The sequence below is a fragment of the Parasteatoda tepidariorum genome, chromosome 2 (genome assembly GCF_982258835.1).
Source record: "Parasteatoda tepidariorum strain Cologne lab strain chromosome 2, Ptep-v5.0, whole genome shotgun sequence".
Classification (NCBI taxonomy): domain Eukaryota; kingdom Metazoa; phylum Arthropoda; class Arachnida; order Araneae; family Theridiidae; genus Parasteatoda; species Parasteatoda tepidariorum.
Window position 1 is genome coordinate 29,314,300 of NC_141756.1, and position 26,200 is coordinate 29,340,499.

Sequence of the window (26,200 nt, forward strand, 5' to 3'; positions counted from 1 at the left end):
AGGGTGAAAAATAAAGCCTGAAATTGAGAATATCTTGCAAAATACAGCAGAGTTGCACATGAGAAAGCAAGGATCTCACCGAACCCAGCTCACTAGACGCACATGCGGACTCACAAGTACTTCACCAAACCTGTAAAATGATTGGCGCTTTCATACGCTATGGACTGGCGGTGCGCTGAAATTGATCGTGGTTGAATGAATTCTGAAAACGTGAAATAGAAAAATGTGAAAAACACGTTTTTACATAATACGTGGCGAAAATCGGCATTCCCTTTCATAAATTTCATTTTCGAAAAGGGAAAATAAAGCATCTTTTAAAAACACCCATTAAGAAAAGCACCTTTAAGGGCCTTTAAAAAATGAATATCGAAAATAAGCACCTTTAAGCACTTTTCAAAAACGCTACGCACCATGTTTTATACCTTAGTCACTCAAATCAAGATAAAAAAAAATTGTCAAAATTATAGATAGTATTTAAGTCCATCCCCCTTTCACCCCCTTATCCTTTCAGGGACGCAGCATGAAATTCAATGATATCTTAATATCATCTCATATTATGAGGTAGAAATCATAATCCTTTTTATACTATGCTACTTCACTATTGGGGAAATAAAGTTTTTTAGAATTTTAATTTGCTGCTGAAAAAAAGACTTAACACAAATACAAATGTAAAAAATTAAATCAAAATCAATCAATATTCTACAGCGTCTGTGATTTCTTTTTCCTCCCTTTACGAACATCGTTCAGAAACTATGATATAATAAAATATGATAAAATAAAATATGAGGCAAAAATAAAGATAAATAACAAAATATGGTAACCCAATTACATGCAACCGTTCAGGCAATTAAGCAACCCTTTCGGCAACTCCGAACGGAGGAATTGCGCTTAGAGTTTCACTTAACTTGCAGTTACACTTGCAGTTGCACATATTTTTCTCTCGTGTGATAGAGGCATAACTCAAATCATTGATCTTATAGGATGCCGGAAGTTCCCGATATGGAGACATCTAAGACATTTCTATGAAAGATATTTCTATCTTAAGACATTTATCTGAAATTCTACTCGACAATGCTGAATCACTGTCCTGGATATAAATTTGAGCAATATTGTGATTATGATTATTAGGTGGGATCAAGCTTGTTGTCGCAGTAACATTGACATCACCTTTAAAAGTAAGACAACTGATCCCTTTAAAAGAAATTTCATGAGATGGCCAAAAAGTTACCATCGCAAATGCAGAGTTGTACAATCGAACATTCTGTTTAAGGTTAATTGCATCAGAATGGCTGCCAAGTAAAAGATCTTTTAATATTTCTGGATATTCCACATTGGCGAGCTCAACTTTGCCATGATGGCAGCAATTAAATTTCGTTCTGCCATGCTCTGCTGGAAACAAAAGAGCACCACAGTTTACACATTCATCACTGAATATTCCAACGGAAAAAGAGGGTATAATGTCTTAAAGATATTATGTGAGATGATGAAGGGATAGCACTGATACAGACTCACCAAGGTATTTGTTTTCATTTAAACGTCTTGACTCTTCAACATTTCCTCGCCGCGCATTCCGCCGTCGCGTGTTGATAGCACTATGATTATTTTCCAGCTGCTAAATTTTGTTCAGCTCTATGGCGCTGTTGATATCGCCCAAGATATTCACGGCGACCGTTTTTTATAAAAGATATAAGTTTTTTAAAATAAACTCTATTCAATATATTTTGATAATTTGGAATGTAAATAGTTTCTTTAGAGAGTGTTGATTCGTGCTTCTAATAACTCTACCAGATTTATCAAAGCTATTAAAATATATTGGAATTCTAAAATAAATAACTGCTTTCTATCAAAACAAACATTCTATTATAAAACTTTAGAACAATTATCTTTTTACATTGCCACTCAAAATTATTAATAAACACTGGATAATATTGCGTTAATGACACTTTTATCTAATGACGTCATAAGCAATCGTTTGCATAAAGTTTAGTTCATAATAATCATATATAATCGCTTGCATAAATAATCGTTCGGTCTTTTTATAGCTCCACGTAACAAGTGTGAGGATTTTTTTTTCGGAATGGCGATGTTATAATTTTGTTGTTGAGTTAATATGTCTTCCTTTTTATGAGCGTAATAGTAGAGTTTTCTTAATTATTTGATTCGAAGTCCTCTGAGTTTTATTTGAGGTCAGTTTGCATTTTGTATTTTTTGACAGCATTATTAAAAATTATTACCTTTTCACACACATGCGTTCTCAATTTTGATTGGCTGTTTTGTGCGTTACTAACCAGAAGTCTTCTGTGATTGGCTATGTGTTATCATTCCACTCTCTTCTTATATATAAAGATGTATAGGAATGCAAAAAAAAATCTGAGTATCTGTCATATTAGAAATCAAGCTTCTTGGTATCTTGGGTAAACACTGTAATGCATCCTCAATAATCAAATACAAATTTTTTTGTCTTCAAATAACTTAAAGTGATACTTATAAATATTTATTAGAGTATTTACTTAATATTTAACGGATTAATGCTAAGTACTTAACCACATGTTTTTTGCTACTTAAGCTTTATAGCAGGTTTGAGTCGTTCATGAAAAAATGCTATTTCTAAGAGCGATCAGCATTTACAGAACATTCATTTCAGTCATATAAATCCTACCACTAGTTAAAATCTAGAATATCCACCATTTGAAGCCCGGACCACTGCAAGAAGTATACTAGGATCTTCGTCGGAAACAAAGATAAAAAGTATAAACATCAGGGTTCGTTATATAAGAGAGCAGAAAAACGTGATATCGCAACGTGTCGAATCTGAAGTGAGACACACAAAAAGGAAAATGTTCAAACCAATTTCGTTGCCGAAAGAAACAGTGAAGTTTTTTTGTCTTTCAACTTTTCTCTGTTTCCTCCGTCAATCAAACAGGATTTTATATTTTTAATCCCTTCTTCCTTATCATTCGTGAAATCTTGATTAATTTTATTTTCTTCAAAAAATCTTAACATAAATGTTAACAGCTCACACTATATAACACACTTTATATTACTTTAGAAAGAAAAAAAAAACAATTTTAGACTTTTGGTAAAAATTGATGACGAATTTTTTTTTTAGCCTAATTACCTTTTTCAATACACATACCTTTCAAAGTACTAGCCTTAATATTCTATAATTTCACTCATTTATAAGTATAATTGCGAGTATTATAAATGTTTATGTTTAAGATAACGCTATTATTGTTAAGCTAACAACTAATCAAAACACAAAACCAAATATGGTACATTGTAATAATATCGGATACAATAATCCGAAGGATGACTTCAGCGTATTATTGGGTTTCATCTCTCCTATGTTAAACTACACCATAGATGATTTTTAGTTTATAATTACATTAGGTTAGTGTAGAGCTATACAAAACATAAAAATTAAATCAGTAGTTTAAAAAATTCAACAGCGTCGTTTTCTTTATTATAAATTACAAAAGATAAATTAATTGTTAATTACAAAAGCAAAAGCATTTTTTTTAATAAATACTGATTTCTTTTCTTCCCTAGCAATTAACACTTTGCTTGGCAACCTGATAAGGTGATAAGGATATGTCTTATCAAACTGTTTCTCCCTGCAACAAATTATCCAGTTAATGTATCAATAAATATATGGCAATCCAAATTGATGCATTTTTCTATCTTCGACAAATTAGATCACTTAAATTAGTGCTTTAGTTATGAAGAATTAAATAGAAAAGTCTGAAAAATGGTTGCATGCTGCCTATCAGTCTCATTCCTCTTGGGGGTTTATCTTTTTGACCAAGTTTCTGTTCAAGCTAAAAATGTTACAGACATTTTAGATGAACAGAATGAAAATGTATTGCAAGCACTTAAAATCGAATCCGAAAACATACTTGGATTAAAAAACGAGAGTTATTATGAACTGGGTGAGTACTTGTATTTTACTCTTAATCAACAAAAAATATTTATATTTAGGTATCTTGTAAAAATATTAAAAACATAATATGCAGATAAGGATCTCACAAATTAAAATTTAAGTGAATGAGGTAGAAAGGTCGAGGAAGATTGAGGAAAACAGGACAGGAAACATCGGAAATCATTTGCTTGCCTGATAAAATTGGAAATGTTTATAACGTTCCTAACGCAATGAAACAGGTTTTAGTATTTTTAGTTCTGAATCTAGTAGTAATTAAAATTTCTGTATAGGTATCAGTTAATTTTGTACCAATTTAGTCAACATTAATTTTATTAAACTTGTATTTTTAGTTTTAGTGTGTAATTTGTCAATTGCTTGTTAATTGTTTCTAAACGTTGCTTTAGTTGTTCTTGTGAGTAAAACATTTTACACTCCACAGTAAAACAGAGAATTTCCTAAGAATTTCAGAAGCAATTTTTGCAGAAGGGCTGCTGATCATGCTTTTAGCATGTTTTTGTCCAGGAGAATTGCGCCAAACTTTGTTCATCTCCTGTTTTTCCCATTTTAGGACGGCCTTCTTTGTAGTCTTCATATTGATTCCACAGAAGGGTTTCGTTCCTATTGGATTGAAAGAGGATCCCTGTCATGCGAGTTCATCAGCTCTTTCATTACCATCAATTCCCATATGCCCTGGTACCCAAATAAGAATGATTTTATTCCTTTTTGCCAGTTCTATTAGGAGATTCTTGCATTCCAGAACAATTTTTGATTTAACTTAAAATGAGTAAAGAGCCATCAAGGCTGCTTGACTGACTTGTTCAGTGATATGGTTGTACACAACCTGCGAGTTTCTGCTGCAATTTCTAGATCATAATTATCTCTAATATAATTTTCTCCCAGTTCAGTCAGTCCCATGATATCGTCTTGGAATTTCTTCCAATTTGTTCTCATGGGGTCTCTGAAGCAGCGGTCAATATTTATATTGGAGTTTATTTCAAAATGGATGTTTTGATGGTCGGAACCTGATGGTCTCCCATCTACTTTCCATTTCGTGATATTTTTACTAATAGCCGGTGTTGCTATAGTAATGTCAATTACTTCAGAACGATTAGAAGTTATGAAAGTAGGGTCATTGCCCTTGTTCAAAATATCTAAATTGTAATTAAGAATAAATTCTAAAAAAACACTCACCTCTTTTATTTGTGTCTGTGCTGCCCCAGACAGTATGGTTAGCATTGCAGTCCAGCCCTAAGACTACCTGAAAGCTGTTTTCTGCATAAAACTGCAGGAGTTTGTGCAGTGTTTGATCAGGTGGAGCCTTCTCTTCATAGGGTAGGTAGACTGAGCAAAAAACAATTTCTCGGTCTCTTCCCTCTATGTTGAGTCTGACTTTCACTGCTGTTAAATCTCTATGAATAAAATCTGTTAGAGGTAGAACCTTAATATCTTTATTTATTAGGATACATGTTCTAGCTTCACTATTAAGATTATAAATGAGCTTACCTTTTGTTCCTTTGAGGCCACTGATTTTTCCCCTGACAAGCCAAGGTTCTTGGATCAGGGCCAGGTGAAAATCCTCATCAAGAAATTTCTTGGTGAGGTTTGTGGTGCCACTTCTACTGTGGTGGATGTTGGCTTGAAGAACCTTCACCCCCATCGTTTTTGGAAGATTTGTCTAGGACTTTGGCTTGAACTTGGTGAAGTCCGATATAAAATTTATACCCCCTTTTGCCAAGTGTAGCCGCGTCCAGTTCAGGCACGCTAAGGACGATGGTCTGTCCTGATGGTTCATTCTTCCGATGAAGTATGTTCCATTCGGTTGGAGTAAGCCCACCATTTTGTGCTTCAATCTTTCTCAGGACCTCTTTGGGCTCCAGTTTACTACAGACTTTTGGCAGTTTAGCAATGATCTTAGTGGTTCTGAGAAGTTTCCTTGCCTCTCCTACCAAGAGAGCTTGCTCCTGCCATGGGTTTAACTCAACTACAATCTGTTCCAGCCACTTAGAGCTCCCCAGATCTGCACAGTTGATGATAAGTGCCCCATTTTCTAGTCTGCAAGAAAGAAAAGTGGGAACAAAACCCTCTTCATTTCTAGAAATTTTTTTCAGTTATCAAGAACTCAAGGTCTAAGGCCTGTTCTTCGGATAAATGCTCAAGAGGATGTCCTTCAAGAATCACAGCCATTTTAACTGCCGTTAGAGCTTCCTTAAAGGTTATACCTTCAGGTCCTTCTTTCCTGGCAGCCTTTGGGGCTACATCTTGTTCCATCCTTTGTCTTTGTCTTTTCTCGCCTCTCTGTTTTGGTTTGGGTTTTTCTACCCAGGTACCTTCAGCCATCTTCTTTTCTCGGGCAAGTTTCTTTTTCTGTGCACCAGACAGTCTTTTTTTAAGTTTGATCCCATCCATGGAGGCAGTCATGCTATTAATAGCTTCCTGCCCCACTTGAGATGTTGATTGGGTAGAGGTCATTTCTACCTCTTTTGATGAAGGGTTCATGTTTTCTCCTTCAGTTGGTTTTTCCCTAGTTTCCTTTCCTTTTGCAGAAAGGTCTACTTTGGGATTTTCACCTGCAAATGCAGTAATTTTAGTTGTATTTTTGTCATTTTCAGCCATAAATTACCTCAAATAAAAAGCTCAGGTAAAGAAAGTCAGCCCAGCATTGCCTGAGTTCAATGCAAGGCAATTACTCTAGATGTTCGCCAGTCAAACTAGAGGCTCCGTTAAGACACTATAACCGCAGTGCCATTCACCCAAGGCACGGGTCGCGTAACACCTGGATTACGGGAGTTGGTTCGCGACCTCCTATTTGTTATTCAGAGGCTATCCTGTCAGTGCTACAGGACATTCGGCTATCCACCACCTGCCGTCGCGCGTGGTAGCCGCTCAAGCCCCAGGCGCGCAACTGATTACAAAAAAAACTATAAAAACAATGCCTTTTCTGCTTCCTAGAGTATTGTAACTGATATTTTGCTCGGTCGTCTGTAAACTTTATATTTACTACACGATGTTGCCATTGCAAAAATTCTGACACAATTGTTTCATAATTGTTTTCATTCTTCAGCGTAATCTTACGACAATCTTTGTAACTATTTATGCCTCCAGTTTATGAAATAGAAAGAAACAAGTAATGGAATTGTATTTCGGTTCGCAGAACATCGTGAATTTGGATCAAATTAATGTTAAATCAGTTTAGTTATTTAAATTATAGCAAATTACGGCTTACGGTTTTTGGACTATAATAATATAATATTAGAAAGCACTATTTTTGAAGGTATAATAGTGTGAACTAAAGACGATATATTAAAACTCTTCGTTATTAAATTGTTTTTAATTTTGAATTATATTTAAATTTGCATTTAAATTTTTAATAAATAATTTTTTTCTTAAATTTTTTTGTTTACTTCTCTGTTGCCTTTCCATTTCTGTTTTTATCTCATATTATAGGTCTTACATACTAGCAGTTTCACTGTAACAAATTTCGTATCAATTTACGATAAAAAGTACCGGCATTTAGGGGAACAGTACTTTTAACCGAAAATTCTTTTTTTTTTTCTATTAAATTTTACGGAACAAAAAATCTGATATATTGTAATTTTTATATCAATATATATTGTTAAATTATTATAATTTACTTACTGTAAAAATTAAGGTGAGAAAATTTCCAGTAAAAATGGATTTTGCGCAAAAGTAAGTCAGAAACTGAAATAAAGTCAAGAAAGCGCGGTCGAACCCTTTCACCTTAGTTTTACTTTTTGCGTATTTCACCATGCCCCGTGATCGTTTTATTCTGAAGAGAAAAAAAAAATTTTCACGCCAACATAAAACTTATTTATTCAAAGATAATTCAATGCAAAAAAATTAAATATTATTTATTATTACTTTATTTAATAATATCAACAAAAAAACACTTTGAAGGGAAAGATGTACAGATTTTACATTAATTTAAAGAATGTAATTTCATACGACAAAATACAAGTTTGAGTAAAATCGGTTAGTTCGCTCCTGAGAAATCCAATTTTAAGTCGCAAATTTAATTATATTAAAAAGCCATATATTATTTTTTTGTACCTACTGTACATTAACATTCATTAATTTCGATGATTCCATTATTTTATTTTCAAGAAATACTCAAAATAAATAAACGCATACGAAGATAATCTTTTATTCAAGCAAAAGAAACAAAGAAACATATTTTATTTCATTTCCTTCTTTAGCATGCACAATGTATTTTGTCCAAAATTTTCCATAAATCAAATAAACCCCTCTTTTTACCTCTCCACATTTTGGGAGCACTTGCTTGTTTGGTTTGTCCGAATTTCAGGACGCGATGCTCCAGTGACAATCAATTATTTTTGATGTAATATCTAACACTTGATTTTCGTATGTAATATCTATTTAAATAATTCTTATAATAGCACGTATACTTAGCGTAAATATAGCATTGCATTTGCATTCAACCACTTTTTAGTACAGAAGTTAATAAAAGCGGTATTACAAACAAAAGGTGCAATAGTATTGAATTATTTTACATTCTTTTAATGAAAACTTTAAAAAAAAGTTCTAATGAACTTTTTTCAAGTTTTCAAGAAGGGACTACAGTGTACGTAGTCACAATAAACTATGCAATTAGAGAAAATCGCATTCCACTCATTGAGCTATCTCAATTTAACGTGATATAATATATTTACGTGATATATTCCATTTTTCTAAAATTAGCTCTATGGAGACAACAACTCCTTGGTAAGCTTGGTACAACTTGGTAAGCGAAAGTACTTTTATCAGGTCAAAATTTATGCTGGGATTATTTCATATACGGTATTCAACTTCGAAGATTTTACAGAAGATTATTTCATTCACTATATTTTTTTGTAAAATCATTTCCTTCGAAAATCAAACTATATTTACTCTATACGTTTCAACTACATGAAAAATCTAAGTAATTTATGTGGATATATTTTTGTTCTAGAATGTGACTGTGGAATTGGATCAATATATTGCCACTATAACACATATGGTGTAAAAATTTGCGACTGCGGAGCTGATTACGCTCAAAACAATGACAAGTGTGAAAGTAATGACTCTTTGCTTTATAATATTCTTAATAAATTTTACCTATTTGCAATGTTATTTATAATATTATGTGTATCATATCGACCTTTAATTTTATGAGAAGTTTTTATTACTTATGTATTTTGTATGATGTAAACTAGTAAGAATAAGTTAACAAAATCATTATGAAAACTAGCTGCATATGAAAACAGTATTCAAACTTTGAAACTTTTATTCTTTTAAATAAAATTTGCTTCAACAAAATTACATAAAATATCTTCCTAGTTCAGGCTTTTATATCTATGTAAGGAATTTTCAATGTGTAAAAAAAAAAAAATCAAATTTTCGTGAGAGAATTTTGCCCGTCAATCCAACGACGAAATTATTATAGTTTATACCAATTGCGATGCATTCAGAATTGCAGATTATAGAACTGAATTATAGAGCTATTATACTTCACTATAGCAATTATCGTTCACTAACAATTTACTGTTAAATTATTATTGTTATATTGTATTGAAGTAAATGCGTTTAAAACATAGTAAAAAAGAAAACTATTATTCAACAGGGTGTTATTGTGGACTCCATGCTACATTGTGCGCTTTCAAATATAACAAAAAAGTGTGTACATGTCCAGAAAATTATTTGCAAAACTATAATGACCAATGTGCAGTTGGTTATAAATATTAATACCAATTGGTTATAAATATTAGAATTAATAAAAGAGTAAAAACCATAAAAAGTACCGACCATAACACAAACTTTAAAAATCTGACCATAAAAATCTCTTTTAGCTGAATATATAACCTCCATATTTTTAAAGTAATGCAAACACAATTGTAACATGTTTGGTATGCAGCAGTATATCGAAAAATTATTGTTTGACCAAATAGTATGAGTAGTAGATAAGTAGAAATATAAGTAGAAATATTATAAGTAATTAAATAGCATAAGTAGTAATAGCAGGATTGCCTTGGGTAGCTGAAAATAAAAAACGTGTTGACAAATGTTTTATTAAAAGATACTGAAATTAGAAGTTTTTTCAAGCCTATTTTTTTTTGTAATTACTATTGACAGGGAATGTAAAGAATGATTTTTTTTTTAAAATATGAATAATTCAAAATGTAAGTCAAAGCCGTAGTTACGATAGAAAAATGAAAGAGATAATAAATAAACAAATGTATATATATATATATATATATATATATATATATATATATATATATATATATATATATATATATATATATATATATATATATATATATATATATATATATATATTTCACGCGGCTAAAACCAGTTCGCATATGCTTACGTTCGTGTATAAATTGATTAACATTGTAATGCAATACGTTAAAAATAAATACAAATAGGAAGTATATTAAAAATCTCCTGAATAAAATATATGCATTCTTAAATATAAAAGTATTGCCTACAAGCTCGTGCAAAACATGCAATAATTATAAAAACTCACGACTATGCTGAACTGTCCTTAACTCATACTTTTTTGTGGTATTTTTTGTGGTTTCATCGCCGTCTGAAAAATTTTAAATTATTACTAAAGTTCAATACGTCAAGGTCAATTGAAATCAAAGTACTTCCACGCAGGCAAAAGCTAGACGGTGGAAAGATTTGGTTAATGCATATTGCTAAAAACTAATTAAGGTGTTAGGATTGGTGGCTTGAAGAATTAGAATATTTAACCCAACTAGGCAGTGCATTTGGCTTAGTTACCCTTAAAGTTGACCAAGCCGGTCACCAACGGCTGATAGTTTAACTATAAAACAGAATGAAATGTGGTCTTCTGAGTTAGAAGACGCTAAGTCTCTAATTTTAGCAACGGCAACTAAGCTCTACTATTTGCTTTTCAATTGTGTTATGGCTAGTCATATTATGGAACTGTCTTTGTACCACAATAAAATAATATTCGTCAAATAACATTGCTTCTATCTCACACATTGAAAGTTGCTAAGGGTCTGATTTATGCATCCGGAAACTTCTATTTGTCATGAATTCTATAACGCTGTTTTAATCCATTTGCATTCGTATAAAAGTAAGGATCATCGTAATTCAGCAATGACTTCATAAATAATAGTATAGGCATAAAACAATCCAAGTTGTACTCTTTAAATTCAGAAGTATGAGCTTCTGACTTAAGCAATTGAATATTTAACGGTTACTAAGCACAGGGTATCCTAAATTCAGGAGGTTATTCATTTCATGCTTAAAGGCATTTATTCACTTAGGATAAATAATAAATATAAATAATTACGTCGTAAATACGTTTTTATTTCTATAAAAATGCAAAAATATTTAAAATCGTTACTTAAAGCATAACTAAGAGTTCAATACTACTTTAAATGCTACTTACGACTATGGGATGAATAATAACTATATTGTTTCAAATAAATATATACCAGAGTTTATGGTGTCACATAAGAATGTATATTGTAACCTATATAACCTGTAATATATATATATGGTTGATTCTCACGAAATATGACAATTTACTGTCCCTTGCTCCAAGATCTAATACTATTATACTTAAAGAATTTTTTTTTAAAAAAAATTGATAAATAACATCGCTGTTAACATTTTAAAATGACTCTGTGCACTAGCAATGACTGCTTTGTATAGTTAAAAAATTTAATTGAACTTCAAAATGTCATTTTCCTGGCATGTCCCAAACAATGTTTCCAATAATAAATAGCTTCAAAACTTCCCATAAATTTTTCAATGTCTAATTTTTTTTTTATCTCATCCGTTGTAAGCATTTCTAGAATACACGCAGAGGGTAATATTTACAAAAACTTCGTTTAAAATCATTTTTGCTGTCAATAATTTGTTTGTCCCAAGAAAATGTGTCATTTTCCTGGCTACTTTTATTTAGTGGTTTATGACCAAAACAGTTAGGCATTCAAGATTTGGTGAATTTCTATTTTATTTTTTTTCTCGAGCAAATGTCAATAAACTACACTGCTGTCTTTAAGGTATTAATAAGTGTAACTAAAGAAGCACACAAAATAAATTTAGATTATTTTGAAGACTTTAAATTTCAAGAAATTTTTTTGTCCGAATTGTCATGTTTCGTGAGAATCACCTATATATATATATATATATATATATATATATAGATATATATATATATATATTATATATATATATATATATATATATATATATATATATATATATATATATATATATATATATATATATATATATATATATATATATATATATATGAAATGGTAGCAGTCATGGTGAGTGATGTTAGGCCACGCAGATAGCAGTTGGAAGGCAAAAAATATTTTATTAACTTCACATAGTATATTTAAGACATTTTCTAGCAAAGGCGGAGCTCCAAATCGCACTCAAAAACTGTGTGCTTAAGTTTTTATCCTAGGGAAAGTAGCAAAGGAATTTCCCTCTATTTTGTTATATTTGAGGGGAAAAGGGAAGTGATAAGGATTACTATTGGTTTATGAAAGAAAACTAGCTTTTCCCACACAGAGCATAGGGAGATATGTCCTGCTCTTAATTAAATGCATAGTTGAGCCAAAAATAGATTTAAGAACAGGATGTGGCTTTTAAAAGTGTGAGAAAGTATTTCGTTTAGAATAATTAATTAGGATGAAGTTTTATAGCAAAGAAACTAACGTAAAAAGATTAATAGAAGCTTTTTATGTTACATCCCCCCTCGCCGAAAAATTTTAACTAACATCAAAAAATTTTTTAAAATTATCCCTTTGCAAAACTTTCTTTATGATGACACAATTAAAATAATAATAATAATATTTGTAAAATCAACAAGATATAAAGTAACATGAATTATAAAAAAAACACACTTGCACACTATGTAAAAAAAATTTTCATACAGTGCTAGAGGAAGAAAAAAAAATTTGAAGTAGCGCTACTATCGAAATGAAGTGTTAGATCTCCATTTTCAAAAAATTGTTTGTGATTAAGTTTTTTCAGTCCTTCTTTATAATCACAGTAAATAAAGTTATTCCTCATACTAACACAAATAAAATAAACTTTTCACTTAAGACAAGAAAATCTACAAAAATTTCCTAAAAGATGTAAATATTCATATTCAATAACAAGAAAGATACAAAAATATGAAAATGCAAGTGATATGAGATATAAAAATACAAACTGACACTTTTTATCAAAAAAATTTTCAATATAAAATGTAAAAAAATTTTTGACACAATGGTCTTTAATCTGAAGTTTAAGACTTCAGTATTTTTATTTCAATGAGATAATAAAAAGTTTGACACTTGGTCTTTAATCTGAAGTTTAAGACCCCCGCGCAGGTTCGTATCCTGCCGGCTTGAAATGGTAGCAGTCATGGTGAGTGATGTTAGGCCACGCAGATAGCAGTTGGAAGGCAAAAAATATTTTATTAACTTCACATAGTATATTTAAGACATTTTCTAGCAAAGGCGGAGCTCCAAATCGCACTCAAAAACTGTGTGCTTAAGTTTTTATCCTAGGGAAAGTAGCAAAGGAATTTCCCTCTATTTTGTTATATTTGAGGGGAAAAGGGAAGTGATAAGGATTACTATTGGTTTATGAAAGAAAACTAGCTTTTCCCACACAGAGCATAGGGAGATATGTCCTGCTCTTAATTAAATGCATAGTTGAGCCAAAAATAGATTTAAGAACAGGATGTGGCTTTTAAAAGTGTGAGAAAGTATTTCGTTTAGAATAATTAATTAGGATGAAGTTTTATAGCAAAGAAACTAACGTAAAAAGATTAATAGAAGCTTTTTATGTTACATATATATATATATATATATATATATAGCATAATTGTGGATAGTATACCTATAATTGTAATTAATCATAAATACTCTATATTGTTTTTATTTAAGGTTGGGTATGATTTTTCGTCGATAGAACCTTCCTACAACGCGATTTATATGGATATCAGAGAACGATGTAGCATCGCTCCAGCAGAAACGTTCAAACGCATTGTTAGTTTTTATACTTTAAAAAAGCCAGAATTCCGATGCATCTCGATTTAACTTGATTGGAAGATACACCTTCGTGTTTCAATTATGCCGATAAAAAATAAAATATGATAGAAATAATCAGAATTCCCAAAATTTAAGAAATTTTTATAATTTATTATAGAACTTTCAGGTAATCTGGACAGATAACGGTCCCAGTTAATCAAAAAAGTAAGGTTGTGTTATTTAGCTTTTTTTTAAAATTGCAGTTTATTGGAATGCAAAATTAGTGATTCGGTGATGTTTTGTATTCAATCTCAGCTTAACAAACCGAAAATTGTCACTTATACATTGCATTTCCCTTATTTAAAAATTAAATATTGTTTTCATTTTATGGTAGAATGTGATTGTGGATATGATGCAATAAGTTGCCACTTAAATGGTTCGTTTAAAGTATGCACTTGTAGAGAGGGATACATTGCTGAACATGGTAAATGCGAAAGTAAGTTAAACACAATTTGATATATTTGAAATTCCTGATAATGATAATTTCTTGTTATCTATTAAAATAATAGTTCCTATAGGTCTTGGTTTCCACAATGCTGTATATTAGCTGTTTATTAGCATTTGGTTCGGCCAGCTTCGATGTATGAAGTTTCTGACACTTTAAAGAAATGTTTTTTTTTCTTATAAAATATAATTGTTTTCTTGTTATGAAATATGATTCCAATTTCTGACACAATACACATCATCGTGCTAAAGATAGATTTTTATAGATTTAAAAAGTTTCCAGAAATCGTCCATGCTAGATATAATATAGATATAATTTGAAAATGATTTCGTGTATCCTTTTAATCTCGTTTCGGTAAATAACTCTCATTTCATTGTTATGCATCACGAGAGAAATTAGAATCTCGGTTATCACGAGGGAAACTAGAATCTGTCGGGAACAGAAGGAACTGTAAATTTTGTGGTTTGATTGTAGCCTCAATGAATTTTTTTTTTTTTTTTTTTTTTTTTTGCTGGTTGATTAATAATTCCGGATAAGGTACAATGAATCTCAATTTTTCACTGCGAACTATACACTGTTTTAAGAGTTTTCAGAGCAATAATAATTGTAATATCATCCAATTTTGCATCAGAGTTTCCTTAAGGATGAAGAAATTTACCCCCTGTTAACTAATGCAATTAACAAGAATTATGACGTACGATAGGTTTTTGACGTAGGTACGATATAGATGCTGTCCCGAAATACATAGATTCAACGTTAAACCTATTTTTAAGGTGTATTTAAACCAAAAAAAATACAAATTGATTTTATACTTTCATTTTCACAATTAATTATTTTGGGAAGTAAAGTACTACATGCTTGCAAAGTAATATTATTTATTCTGAAATGTTGCAGAAGTGCATGTTACCCTTTGCTCTCTCGCCTAATTAATTCAAAAAAAGGTGGTAAAAAATACAAATAAAAATATGAGTTTTGCAATATGATTAAAGCCAGCAAAAATAAAAATATAAGACAAACCAATTGCATAGAACCAGCTAAAAAGTGTTTTCTGGATTACTATTGTTCCGTCTTAAACGCATGTTATTGGTTTATGTAAAGAATTAAAAATAAAGTTCAGAAAATATGTTTAAAATATTGGAATCAAAAACAGTTACGATGGTTTAATTTGAAAGTTATTTAGATTATTTTAGCAAATATACCTGTGACGTGTACATATTACAATTTAGTTTTGTTTTTGCAGGATGTGATTGTGGACCAAATAGCATTTCCTGTGAACTAACTTTTGACAAATATACTAGATGCACATGTGTGCCCGGTTACGTAGCTCAAAGAAGAACGTGGTTTGTGAACGAATACTGCAAACGTAAATACTTTTATAAATTCATTATAGAAAAATTAGGAATATAAAAATTATACGCGCTTGGTATCGCAAATAAACGTGAGGGAAAGACGGTTAAGAAATCTGACAAGTCGATTAAAGCAAGCTAAGTGATTTCAAAATAAAGAATAATTTTTTTAAAACACTTTCAAGCCTAAAGATGCTGTCACAGACAATTTTGAAATTTTGTATTTCCGTCTTTCTTAATAGAATTTTTCCATATATACTATCATTCCAGATAATCAATAGCTTTATTTCTTTGATTAAACAATAATTCGCTATCTAACTTTAATTAATCAGTTCTTCTAAAATCTTTTTCAACTCACCTACCACCTCAATTAAACATTGCGGTTAGATTTTGTAATCAAAGGCTACTATTGAATTAATATATTTTGCTTTGGCTATAATAATTCAATATCAGAAAGTACTCTTTTTTTCGGATATAATCGTGTGAGATGATGACGAGTTTGTATCTTTTCCTTGTCCACCGGCTTTTGAATTTTCTTTTTAAATATTTGTTTTAAAATTTTTTGATTAGTTTTTCTTTTTAAAAATCCACTTTTTGTCCTCTCTCTCATTTAGCGTAATCATTTATAACTCGTGGCATGATTTCGTCTTCAATCATCTTCTTATAAGGATTGAACAATTTAAACAAATAATACCAACCGTTGAACCAAATCACACGTAATCGATACACACCTAATGTCATTTTTTTCTTCTTTTCAGTACCTTCGGTTGGTGGATGGAGAATTGCAATTTACGTTGAATCCGTGCTTTTTGCCCTCATCATCATCGTTTGTACCATCATCATTTGCCGCAAAAGGTATCAGAAGAAAGCCTAATTCTAGAACTTACCATATGATAACTTTAAACTTATTTGACGTTGACAAATTTTTATGCAATATAAAAGAAATGAATGAATAACATTGCAGGCATTTGTATGTTAACTGACGTTTATATTTAATTTTTATGTTTAATATATTTTTTACTCAATGAAACAGCTTCAGAAAACAACTATTCTGAAGATCACAAGAAAAAGTTGGGCCAATTGTTTTAATTTTTTTTAAACATATAAGGATTTTTTTTAATATTTAATCTACTTGTGCTTTCTTAAACCCAGATACGATAACGGCAGGATAGAATACAATGTTTAAAATTTTCACTTTTCTTATAGTTTAAAACAGTTAACAGTTAATAATACTGAAATATCTTTGAAAAATATCTTAATGAGCGTGGCAAATGATTACATTACAGAATAATGAGGGTGGAAATGATTACAATGACGATAACGAGAAATATTAGATAGGTGAAGATCTGGGTTGATATGTTAGTAAAAGAAACTTAAATAGTAAAAAGGGAAACTTGGAATAATTTTGATAACAACGCGACATAACCTACTTCTAAAAATTTCATCTGAAAAATTATCTCGTTGGCAGCGTTTACATCGCAATGATCAAGCAACTCCGAAATACTTAATGTAACACCTTTTCCAGATTTCATGAAGGAAATAGTTCAAGAAAATATTTCAAACATTTCATTTTTTTAAACATAGCATTAGTGATGTTTCTTATCTTATAGCTCCACCTGACCAAAAAAGTCACGTATTCTAAAGATAGCATTAGTGCTGTTTGCTAGCTTATAGCTCCATCTGATCAAAAAAAAGTTTATTGCACGTCTTTTAATATCGAAATATATTTTTAATTTTTACGTCAGATTCCCTCATTGGGTGCTTTCATTTCGAGAAGAAGATCCCGGATACCCACAGTGACCAATGACGTCAGCTCCTTCTAATCTCATATGAGCAAAATGGCGTGTTAAAATTGAGCTAAGTTTCACCACTTAAATTAGGATGTAAATAAATGTGAAGTCTTTTAAATACCGTATTACACATCGAAATTGCTTAAATATGATTCCGAGTCGTCTACGTCTTTTTACTTTACTTTGTTTTATTATTTGTTGACATATTTTATTGTAACCGTGATATATTTTTTAATTGTGTACCTCGCAACTTCGATGCAGAATTAGTTTATTTATATTCTACGTGGCTTCGTGCGGGGTCTTTCTGTTAAGCATAAAACATATAGAGATGGAATGAAAATATTTGTGAAAGAATCACTGAGAAAGAATATAAAATGTCGCACTTAAGAGAATTTATACAGGACGGGCTTGGCTTACTCGAAATAGGATGGAAAGAACAGTTGCTAACAAAAACAAATGCCACGTTTTCACAAGATACCCACCTAACGTCACTTGGCGGAGTTTACATCGTTAAAACCAATCAACTCCGTAATGCTTAGTGTAACACCCCTTCCGGATTTAATCAACGAAATAGTTTTTGACATTTTGTTACAGAAGCTTTGTAACGAAATTGCGGCATATTATATGCATGTACTTTTTGAAAGAAATATTTTTATTAATGAAAATTGCGTTCCACTTTCCCCAATTCATCTTGTAGCAATGAAAAGTGTGAGGGAGGAATAAGAGAAAGAGCTAAATAAAAAGAAGAGGAAAAAACAAAACAATCATTCACAGAAGAGTATTGAAAACCTAATATCCAATTCTTCAAAAATTCTTGGGAGACTAGTTACCCGTTATAACTTGTTTCTGAGGTAAAAAATAAATACCTTTTCAAAAGACTCACTAGGTGTTACGATCGAAACGTACTTAACATCTCGCGTACAGAGCGCAAAAATATAAACGGATCACTCTAAATAACTTTCAATCTAATGATCAAATCTTCGCGTTCTAGGGTTCAATTTTAATAGTTCGACGGAGTGACCTCAAACATGCTAAATAATTATTGTTCACGATATTTTAAGTTATAAAATCAGGCACAAAAATGTACTTCTGAATAAATGTACCACTTTTTTCGACAGATTCAGATGTCTGACCCCTGAAATGTTGGGGGTTGCCACAATCTGGACGATAGGGTCACAATTGCTTGTCAAGAGAGCGGCTCAAAGTTTAGATTCCTTAACGTTAATTTTAATTTTTGCGTATTTTGTCAGATCTAGAGAACTTTTCAAACAAATTGAAAATTTTTTTACACAATTATAGTAATCAATGCAAATTCATAAATAATGATGATAGATATAAATTATATAAAGTCACTTATCCAGCGATAATTCCATAAAAATATAACTCTGTATAAATATTTGTTATTCCTTGTTATTTTATTTATTAATAGTCGAATAAATTTTGAATTGTAATGCATACAATTCCGTAAATTCTTTTTTTAAAAAAAACCCATTTTAAATGGCAAAATACTAAATTTGAGCAAAATTGGTTAAATAGTTCCTGAGACATTAAATTTTAAAAGTATTACTTTTTCAAGCGTTGTACTACTACTAGCAAGTACTACTTTTTCAAGCACCTAACAATTTAAAATTTTTCGATAACTATTACATAAAATAAAAAAAATTCATTGAAAAAATTTTTTTGCATGAAATTATCTTTAAAAAAACACATTTCATAATTGAGAGAAAATGTATTAATCCTTTGAAAAGTTCTCGATACATGCCAAAATACGTTAAAAGTAAAATTAACATTAAGGTCCCAATTTTAGACCGAACTTCTGTCCAAATCAGTGTGACCATATCTCCCAGATTGCAGCTCTCAGATTTTAGGGAAAAGAAATTCGATTCCGTAGATAAAAAAGGTATGCTTGTTCAGAAAAAGTACGTTTTTGTGCCTGATTTCGTAATTCTTATCGTCTGCACTAACTAAATAGTAAATTTGAGGTCACCTCCTTGAACCTTTAAGATGGAATCCTAAAACGTAAAAATCCGATCATTAAATCAAAGATTATTCAGCGTGGTCCATATTTTTACTCTTTGTACCATCAGTGTTGTCCTCAAAATAAAAAGTATGGAATATATTTATAAAATTGTAATACATGTTTTATTCTTTTTTTCAGAGCATCTGATTAGAAAATAAGCTTGCTTCAAGTATGTCTCATCACTGTTTGGATCTGTTTGAACAATTAAGAAACTCATATTTGTCTAAGTCATAAAATGCAATAAATTATTAGAAATGAAAAAAAGAATTTGATATCTTTCATTTTTTTAATTCTCAGAAGGTTATAGTTGAAAAAGAAAAAGCGTAACAACACTTTATATCACCTTGCTGAAACCACTAAAAATCGCTGCACCATCTTTAATCAAAATGTTAAAAAATGTGTTAAATATGTTAAAAAAATAACAATGCCAATGTTATCCGAAATAACAAGTCTTGAATTAAAAATATTTTTTCACACGCTTCTATTCCTTCTCATGGTTGCCTAGGTTAAAATATCAGATACGCTTCTCATCTTAAAAGTGTAAAAGAATAAATCTACTGCAAACGTTTCTCATAGTGGTTAGTTCCAATTCAGGTGAAGTATAGCAGAGAAAAAAACTACTGCAACCGTTTTTCATAGACTGAAGTGGGATTAGGTTCCGATTCAGGAGTTGTATAACAGATAATTAGCTGCAAACGTTTCACATAGACCACAGTGGGATTAGGTTCCGATTCAGGAGTAGTATAACAGGGAATAAATCTACTGCAAATGTTTTTCATAGACTGAAGTGGGGTTAAGTTCTAATTCTGGTGAAGTATAAACGATAATTTACTGCAAATGTTTTTCATAGACTGAAGTGGGGTTAAGTTCTAATTCTGGTGAAGTATAACCGATAATTTACTGCAAATGTTTTTCATAGACTGAAGTGGGGTTAAGTTCTAATTCTGGTGAAGTATAAACGATAATTTACTGCAAATGTTTTTCATAGACTGAAGTGGGGTTAAGTTCTAATTCTGGTGAAGTATAAACGATAATTTACTGCAAATGTTTTTCATAGACTGAAGTGGGGTTAAGTTCTAATTCAGGTGAAGTATAACCGATAATTTACTGCAAATGTTTTTCATAGACTGAAGTGGGGTTAAGTTCTAATTCAGGTGAAGTATAACCGATAATTTACTGCAAATGTTTCTCATAGACTGAAGTGGGGTTAAGTTCTAATTCAGGTGAAGTATAACAGATAATTTACTGCAAATGTTTATCATAGACTGAAGTGGGGTTAAGTTCTAATTCAGGTGAAGTATAACAGATAATTTACTGCATATGTTTCTCATAGACTGAAGTGGGGTTAAGTTCTAATTCAGGTGAAGTATAACCGATAATTTACTGCAAATGTTTTTCATAGACTGAAGAGGGATGAAGCTCCAAGTCAGGTGAAGTATAACAGAGAATAAATCCACTACAAACGATTTTTATAGTCTGAAGTGGTTAAGTTCTGATTCGAGAGTTCCCATAGATGAAAATTTGCCAAGTAGTAGAAAACAAAGAACTCTATTGGTATATGCAACCTGTGTTTTTTTTAATTAAATGATGTAGCGAAGTTAATTAGTTAGCAACTTTTATGCGAAAAAAATTAAATATTTGCACGAGTCTTCTTAAATAATAAAATTAACCGCCTCTCATGCCTCTAGACAGACAAATATTTTCATCGCCACTAAAGAAAAAGATAAACACAGTATGTTACAAAACTAGCTGAATATTTTTTCGATTGCGCAGATTTGGACGCATAATTCATCGAAATCGACGCAATCAAGAGTTTCCTTACATTAATTGTTGCCTATTTTTGTTTGAGGTGATGATTTCATAGTTGTTAGTGCAAACTTGTTTGGCTAAAAAATAAGTAATTTCGTGTGCTTTTGTTTTTGAATATTGTAACACAAAAAAGTTAACTGATCTGGTGGCTGCAATAAAAAAAATGTGCATCTCTCGCTTTTAACATTGCACCGAACTTGTATATAGAAGTGAGATTTTTTTCTTCACACTGGGACAAGAAAAACTCGCAGCTCATTAGAACTACAATAGAACCTCAAAAATTGATTACCTCTCTATGTTGACCGAAATTTTATAGTTTGAATGGCCACAGCACATTTTAATTAAGATTTACCTCTCTAGGTTGATCACTTTGTAGTAGGTTATTGGTAATAAATATCTATAATTTACTCACTGTAACTTGACTACATATGTGTTTTCTTGAATTTGTTTTTTCTCAAATATGTCATTTGTTCCCCACATACTTCCAGGAATTTCTTTATCATTTCGTTAACTTTCTTCAGTCATTTAGCTTAGTAGTGGTAGTGGTGAAAAAATTACTTAAAATGAAAATACTAAACTAAAAATAACTTAAATTACATTACCACTAGAAAATATTTTTTTACAAAGTGGTGCCAGTTGACATCTCTGTTCCATGAGAGAGCATTTCAAGGAGGGGAGTTTCTCTCTTCCCGGATTCATTTTTTCGCACCGACCTGGGTCAAAACATTGCTTAAATATTGTCCCCAGCAACCCTTTTTTAAAAAGTTAAATGTCGTAATCATAGTCCCTGCCACTGCTGCAGACGAAAGCCGAGAGGAGTTCTTTTGATCGACTGATAATAACTAGATAGAATAATTAAGGCAAGAGTTTACAGCGAAAATGAATGTTTTAACACTTTGTTGACCGGCAATTTTACACCGAAATTGTGTGTCATGTCATTAGCTATTATTGTGTAAATAAATGTGAAAATAAAGTAACACATCCTAAGCGTTGCACAAAGCTCTAGGTAAACTTTTAACTCTCTCTCTCTCTCTCATCATTAGAATATTACCATAGATCCATTATCTTGACATAATAATAATCAATTTCGTATCATTTGTACTTGAACAAAACAGGTTTAGGTTTTTGGCTATGGTTGGGGGAAGAGAGTACACTTGAATGACTTACTAAAATTATTTTAAAACCTTTGAGTTTAATGTTAAAAACAACATACTTAGACATATACAGGTAAGCTAAAGCAGCAGAACCACCTTCAGGCTTGACCGGTTTTGTATGTAATTCAAACAGTCCACTTGATGAACATGGAGCTTCTAAAAGTACATTGTCGGGGTTCTCTTTTCGGAAAAAACGACAAACCATGTCATCTGAATCTCCAAAGTTTGAGATTCCTCGTTTCATCGCCTTTGAAGCTGATAGTACATTTTTGCTGATATCTGGTGCATACAATGCATCACTGAGCTCAATAGACTTTTGAAAGACTCTAACAGTTGCTCACATGTCAGCCATACGCTGGTATTGTCTGTTTGTTACCAACTACTATTATCTGGCTTGTCAAAATGACGATACGTCTTGAAATATTCAGCTGAATTTGTGATGTTGTCGTAGCTCCATCGTCTTTGAGCCACACATTTTGGCTGCTGTCATCCTGGCAAATAAATGCACTACAATGAATGAGTAGTTGCAAGAAAAGTTTCGGTTTTATTACCTGACGTCTTTGGCTTGTCTGGAAAATCAGGACAAAATTTCCCCGTGTGCGGTGACTTATTGCACCGGAAACAGTTGCCACGAAAAGCTTTTCACGCCGTCATTGGCCTTACTAAGTTTACTCATACCCTTAGTTCTTGAAGGTTGAGATTGGCTCGCCATTTGAGACCTTGTCCCCTTCGTCCATTTCTTCCCATCGTTTGCTACATACGCTGTTGTGGCGTCTTCTTTTATGCACACACTTTGCCTTCGAAGGCGCATCTTTATTTGTTCCATCAGTCTCTCGGGTGACTTTTCAGCTTTGGGTATTCATCATCTGGAAGAATCGATAGAATGCTCGACATGGGGCACATTTTGAGGTAACTTCCCTTCTCCACTCATCTTCTGTTCGCTTTGCAAGTACGAGAGATTTCATAAAATCTTCACCCTTTTCTATTTTGAAAGTGAAAAATTGCTGAAGGAGAGTATCCAATTCTACACTCGACACTTTGTCGAAGTTGTTCAGCAACCCCTTCCATATTTCCCGTGCATATGAATTAGATTTAAGATATCCGCTGATACATTTGATCGAATAATTATTGCGGCATTCGTCTTTGTGTAGGATACGAGAGCTTTGTTGTGCTCGCCGACCGTCTCGGCGCTGGCGTCTTTCACAGGTACCGACGGTTCTACAACAGAGCCATCCAAAATTCCAACACAATCATTAAGGATTAATAAAGAGTTGATTTCTAACTTCCAGTCAGTCCAGTTGGACGCACCCTCCAATTTCGTGCACTGTTTAAAGTTCTTTCTATCTGTTAATTCCCATTCAACATATAGATTGCGCTGTAAGCGCGAATTGAATTTCAATTGTAGAACTGAGTGCTGAAGCAGCAGTGTATGTGTACGTGTAACAGGTTCACGAGCGAGTCTGTAATGCTGGTACAAAATAAATGAGTTGTGAATACAGTCCAATTATTGTGAGCTATTGATCTAACTAAACTGGTCAAATGGTCCTCCGAGAACGGAGGTGAGTTAATACCTATGGAATAAAATACGAATTTTATCGCTAAAAAGGTACGTACCAGTTTCGGAATTTGATTGAGATAAATTGGGCATTGACTCTATATAAATATAAACTATGTTTAAAGGTGCGAAAAAAGAGGACTTACGGCAAATTGCCCGCATTTTTTGCGTCTCCCACTCGAAGGTGCTAATTGAAATTTTTGAGAACTTTTTAGGAACGAAGACTAAAATTGCCTTTCTCATTTGCCTTCCAAATTTTAGGTCCCTAACACAAATAACGAAGACGCACGAGCTCTTTCATTTATTATTATATATGTTATTGAAAAAGCACAAACTGGTGATTGTCGACTTTCATCGATGAATGTCAGCAATCACATATTCTCTTTATGAGTGTCTAAATGTATGTCATCGTGAAAGGCCGAAATTGGTGACTGTCGACTTTCATCAGTAAATGTTTACAATCACATATTTGCTTTGGTAAATGTCCAAAATATTTGCTAAATCTGATTTGAAATGAAATTCTTCGTCGATATTTAAATATTTATTCCTTATTTTTATAACTGATTAGGCTATGTGGTACAGCGAATACAATGAAAGTGTGGGGATAATAACCAGTATTCTATACCTTAATGTATTTTATGATTAAATATCATTGTCAGGTATACGCATGCCTGATGGTATTCCTTACACTGATGTACTTAAGGTTAATTACCATTGTCCGAAACTCCCTGCTCTGTTTTTTTAATCTATCCTAAACGGTTATAAAATTATCTAATGAATATTAAAATATCAATAAATAAATTAAAATCAATTTTGGTTTGGTGACTGTTGACATTCGCAGGTGAAAGTCGACATTCTCCAGATCTCCATCTTTCACGGCAACAATATATAGCATGAAAAATAACAATTTGTTCACATTGGTGACACATGCCGTAACGAATAGATAAAAAAGATAACAAAGCGTTCTTATCGTTTTGCGTTCATTCTCATTTCATTAATGGAGTTATTATTTCAATAAAAGGATGAAAATAAAGTGGGTGATTTTTATTATCTTTTACAAATTATATCTTTTAAATGGTGGTGAAAGCAGTGTGGGTTCACTCATTAAAGAAAATAAGCTAAAAGATGATTGAGTTTTATAAATGTGCCGTAATTTTCATGACAGTAAATTTGGTTTTCTCAGTTTCTATTCGGGCGAGAAACGTTTCCAAAATTTTTGATGAGCAGAGCGAAAATGCATCGCAAACAATTAGGATTTCTTCTGAAAAAGCGCCATCATTAGGATTTGAAAATAAGAGCTTTCATAGTTTGCGTAAGTATAAAATTACATTGTGGTTCGTTATTATGCTGGTACTTCATATCGGGAATCTCATCTGCATTTATCTAACTTTAGCTCGATGAAAGTTTCAGTAAAGTTTTGGTATTAGTTCAATATAAATATTATTTTTTGAATATAAATATTCAAAATAAATATTATATACCTTTGTAAGCTTTTGAGATCATCATTAATTTATTTTATTCACTTATTTATTTGTAACTGGCGATAAACAGCCAACCCATTGCTGAGAATAAAACTATCAATATTCTATTGCCTATCAAGGTGGAACTACGACGTATGCGCGTGACTTGAAGAAGAAAACCGCGAAAACCTGTCACGGTCAGTGCGACAGCAATGAGATTCTAAACCATGATCCGTCTACGACTGAGGATGTTTTATGAATCGGGAGCAGAATTCGTAGCAACCAGCCATCTTTGGGATTCGAATCTGGTTCAGTACGTTTAGAGATATGCACTCTTTCCCACTAAGCCATTGTAAGAATTCGTAAATTTGATTCATTTTAAAACCGTCATTGAACGGCAGACCCAATTATTGATTTTACGACTACTTGTCTTCAACTCTATAGCCTTGTAATTTTGAACCCAATCCAGAAGACAAGGAAATGCCGAGTATTGGGGGAAATTTGCCTTCCAGGAAAGACTTTTTTGATTAAACTATCCCTTATTTGCGTTTCATGGAAAGGAAAACCATGAAAACCATCCACGGTTAGTCTGATGGCAAGGAGACTCTACCTCATGACTCATTCAT

The 26,200-nt window shown here is 31.8% G+C and overlaps 2 protein-coding genes across 3 annotated transcripts in view; both read left to right on the forward strand.

Annotated features, from left to right (window-relative positions):
* Positions 1-3,612: 3,612 nt before the first annotated feature.
* LOC147814896 (uncharacterized) lies at positions 3,613-19,860 on the forward strand. The gene is made up of 6 exons (XM_043053957.3): positions 3,613-3,929; positions 8,886-8,990; positions 14,330-14,431; positions 15,681-15,803; positions 16,545-16,641; positions 19,735-19,860. The coding sequence occupies exons 1-6, from the start codon at positions 3,749-3,751 to the stop codon at positions 19,745-19,747; spliced, it is 621 nt and encodes a 206-aa protein (XP_042909891.2). The 5' UTR covers positions 3,613-3,748; the 3' UTR covers positions 19,748-19,860.
* A 5,166-nt stretch (positions 19,861-25,026) lies between these two features.
* LOC107445413 (uncharacterized) overlaps positions 25,027-26,200 on the forward strand; it is a 28,981-nt gene continuing 27,807 nt past the window's right edge. Inside the window, exon 1 of one of the 2 annotated variants that reach the window (XM_071177339.2) lies at positions 25,027-25,426. In XM_071177339.2, coding sequence (XP_071033440.1) covers positions 25,240-25,426 — 187 coding nt within the window. In that variant the 5' untranslated portion in view covers positions 25,027-25,239. The remainder of the gene's footprint in view (positions 25,427-26,200) is intronic. The other variant, XM_071177341.2, reaches the window with a different exon arrangement.

What these genes read in the sequence shown, in the direction of transcription:
- LOC147814896 (XM_043053957.3), top strand. Translation starts at nt 3,749, where the DNA reads ATGGTTGCATGCTGCCTATCAGTCTCATTCCTCTTGGGGGTTTATCTT. An exon ending in CGAGAGTTATTATGAACTGG is followed by an intron (nt 3,930 to 8,885) that starts GTGAGTACTTGT and finishes TTTTTGTTCTAG; the next exon opens with AATGTGACTGTGGAATTGGA. An exon ending in TGAACATGGTAAATGCGAAA is followed by an intron (nt 14,432 to 15,680) that starts GTAAGTTAAACA and finishes TTGTTTTTGCAG; the next exon opens with GATGTGATTGTGGACCAAAT.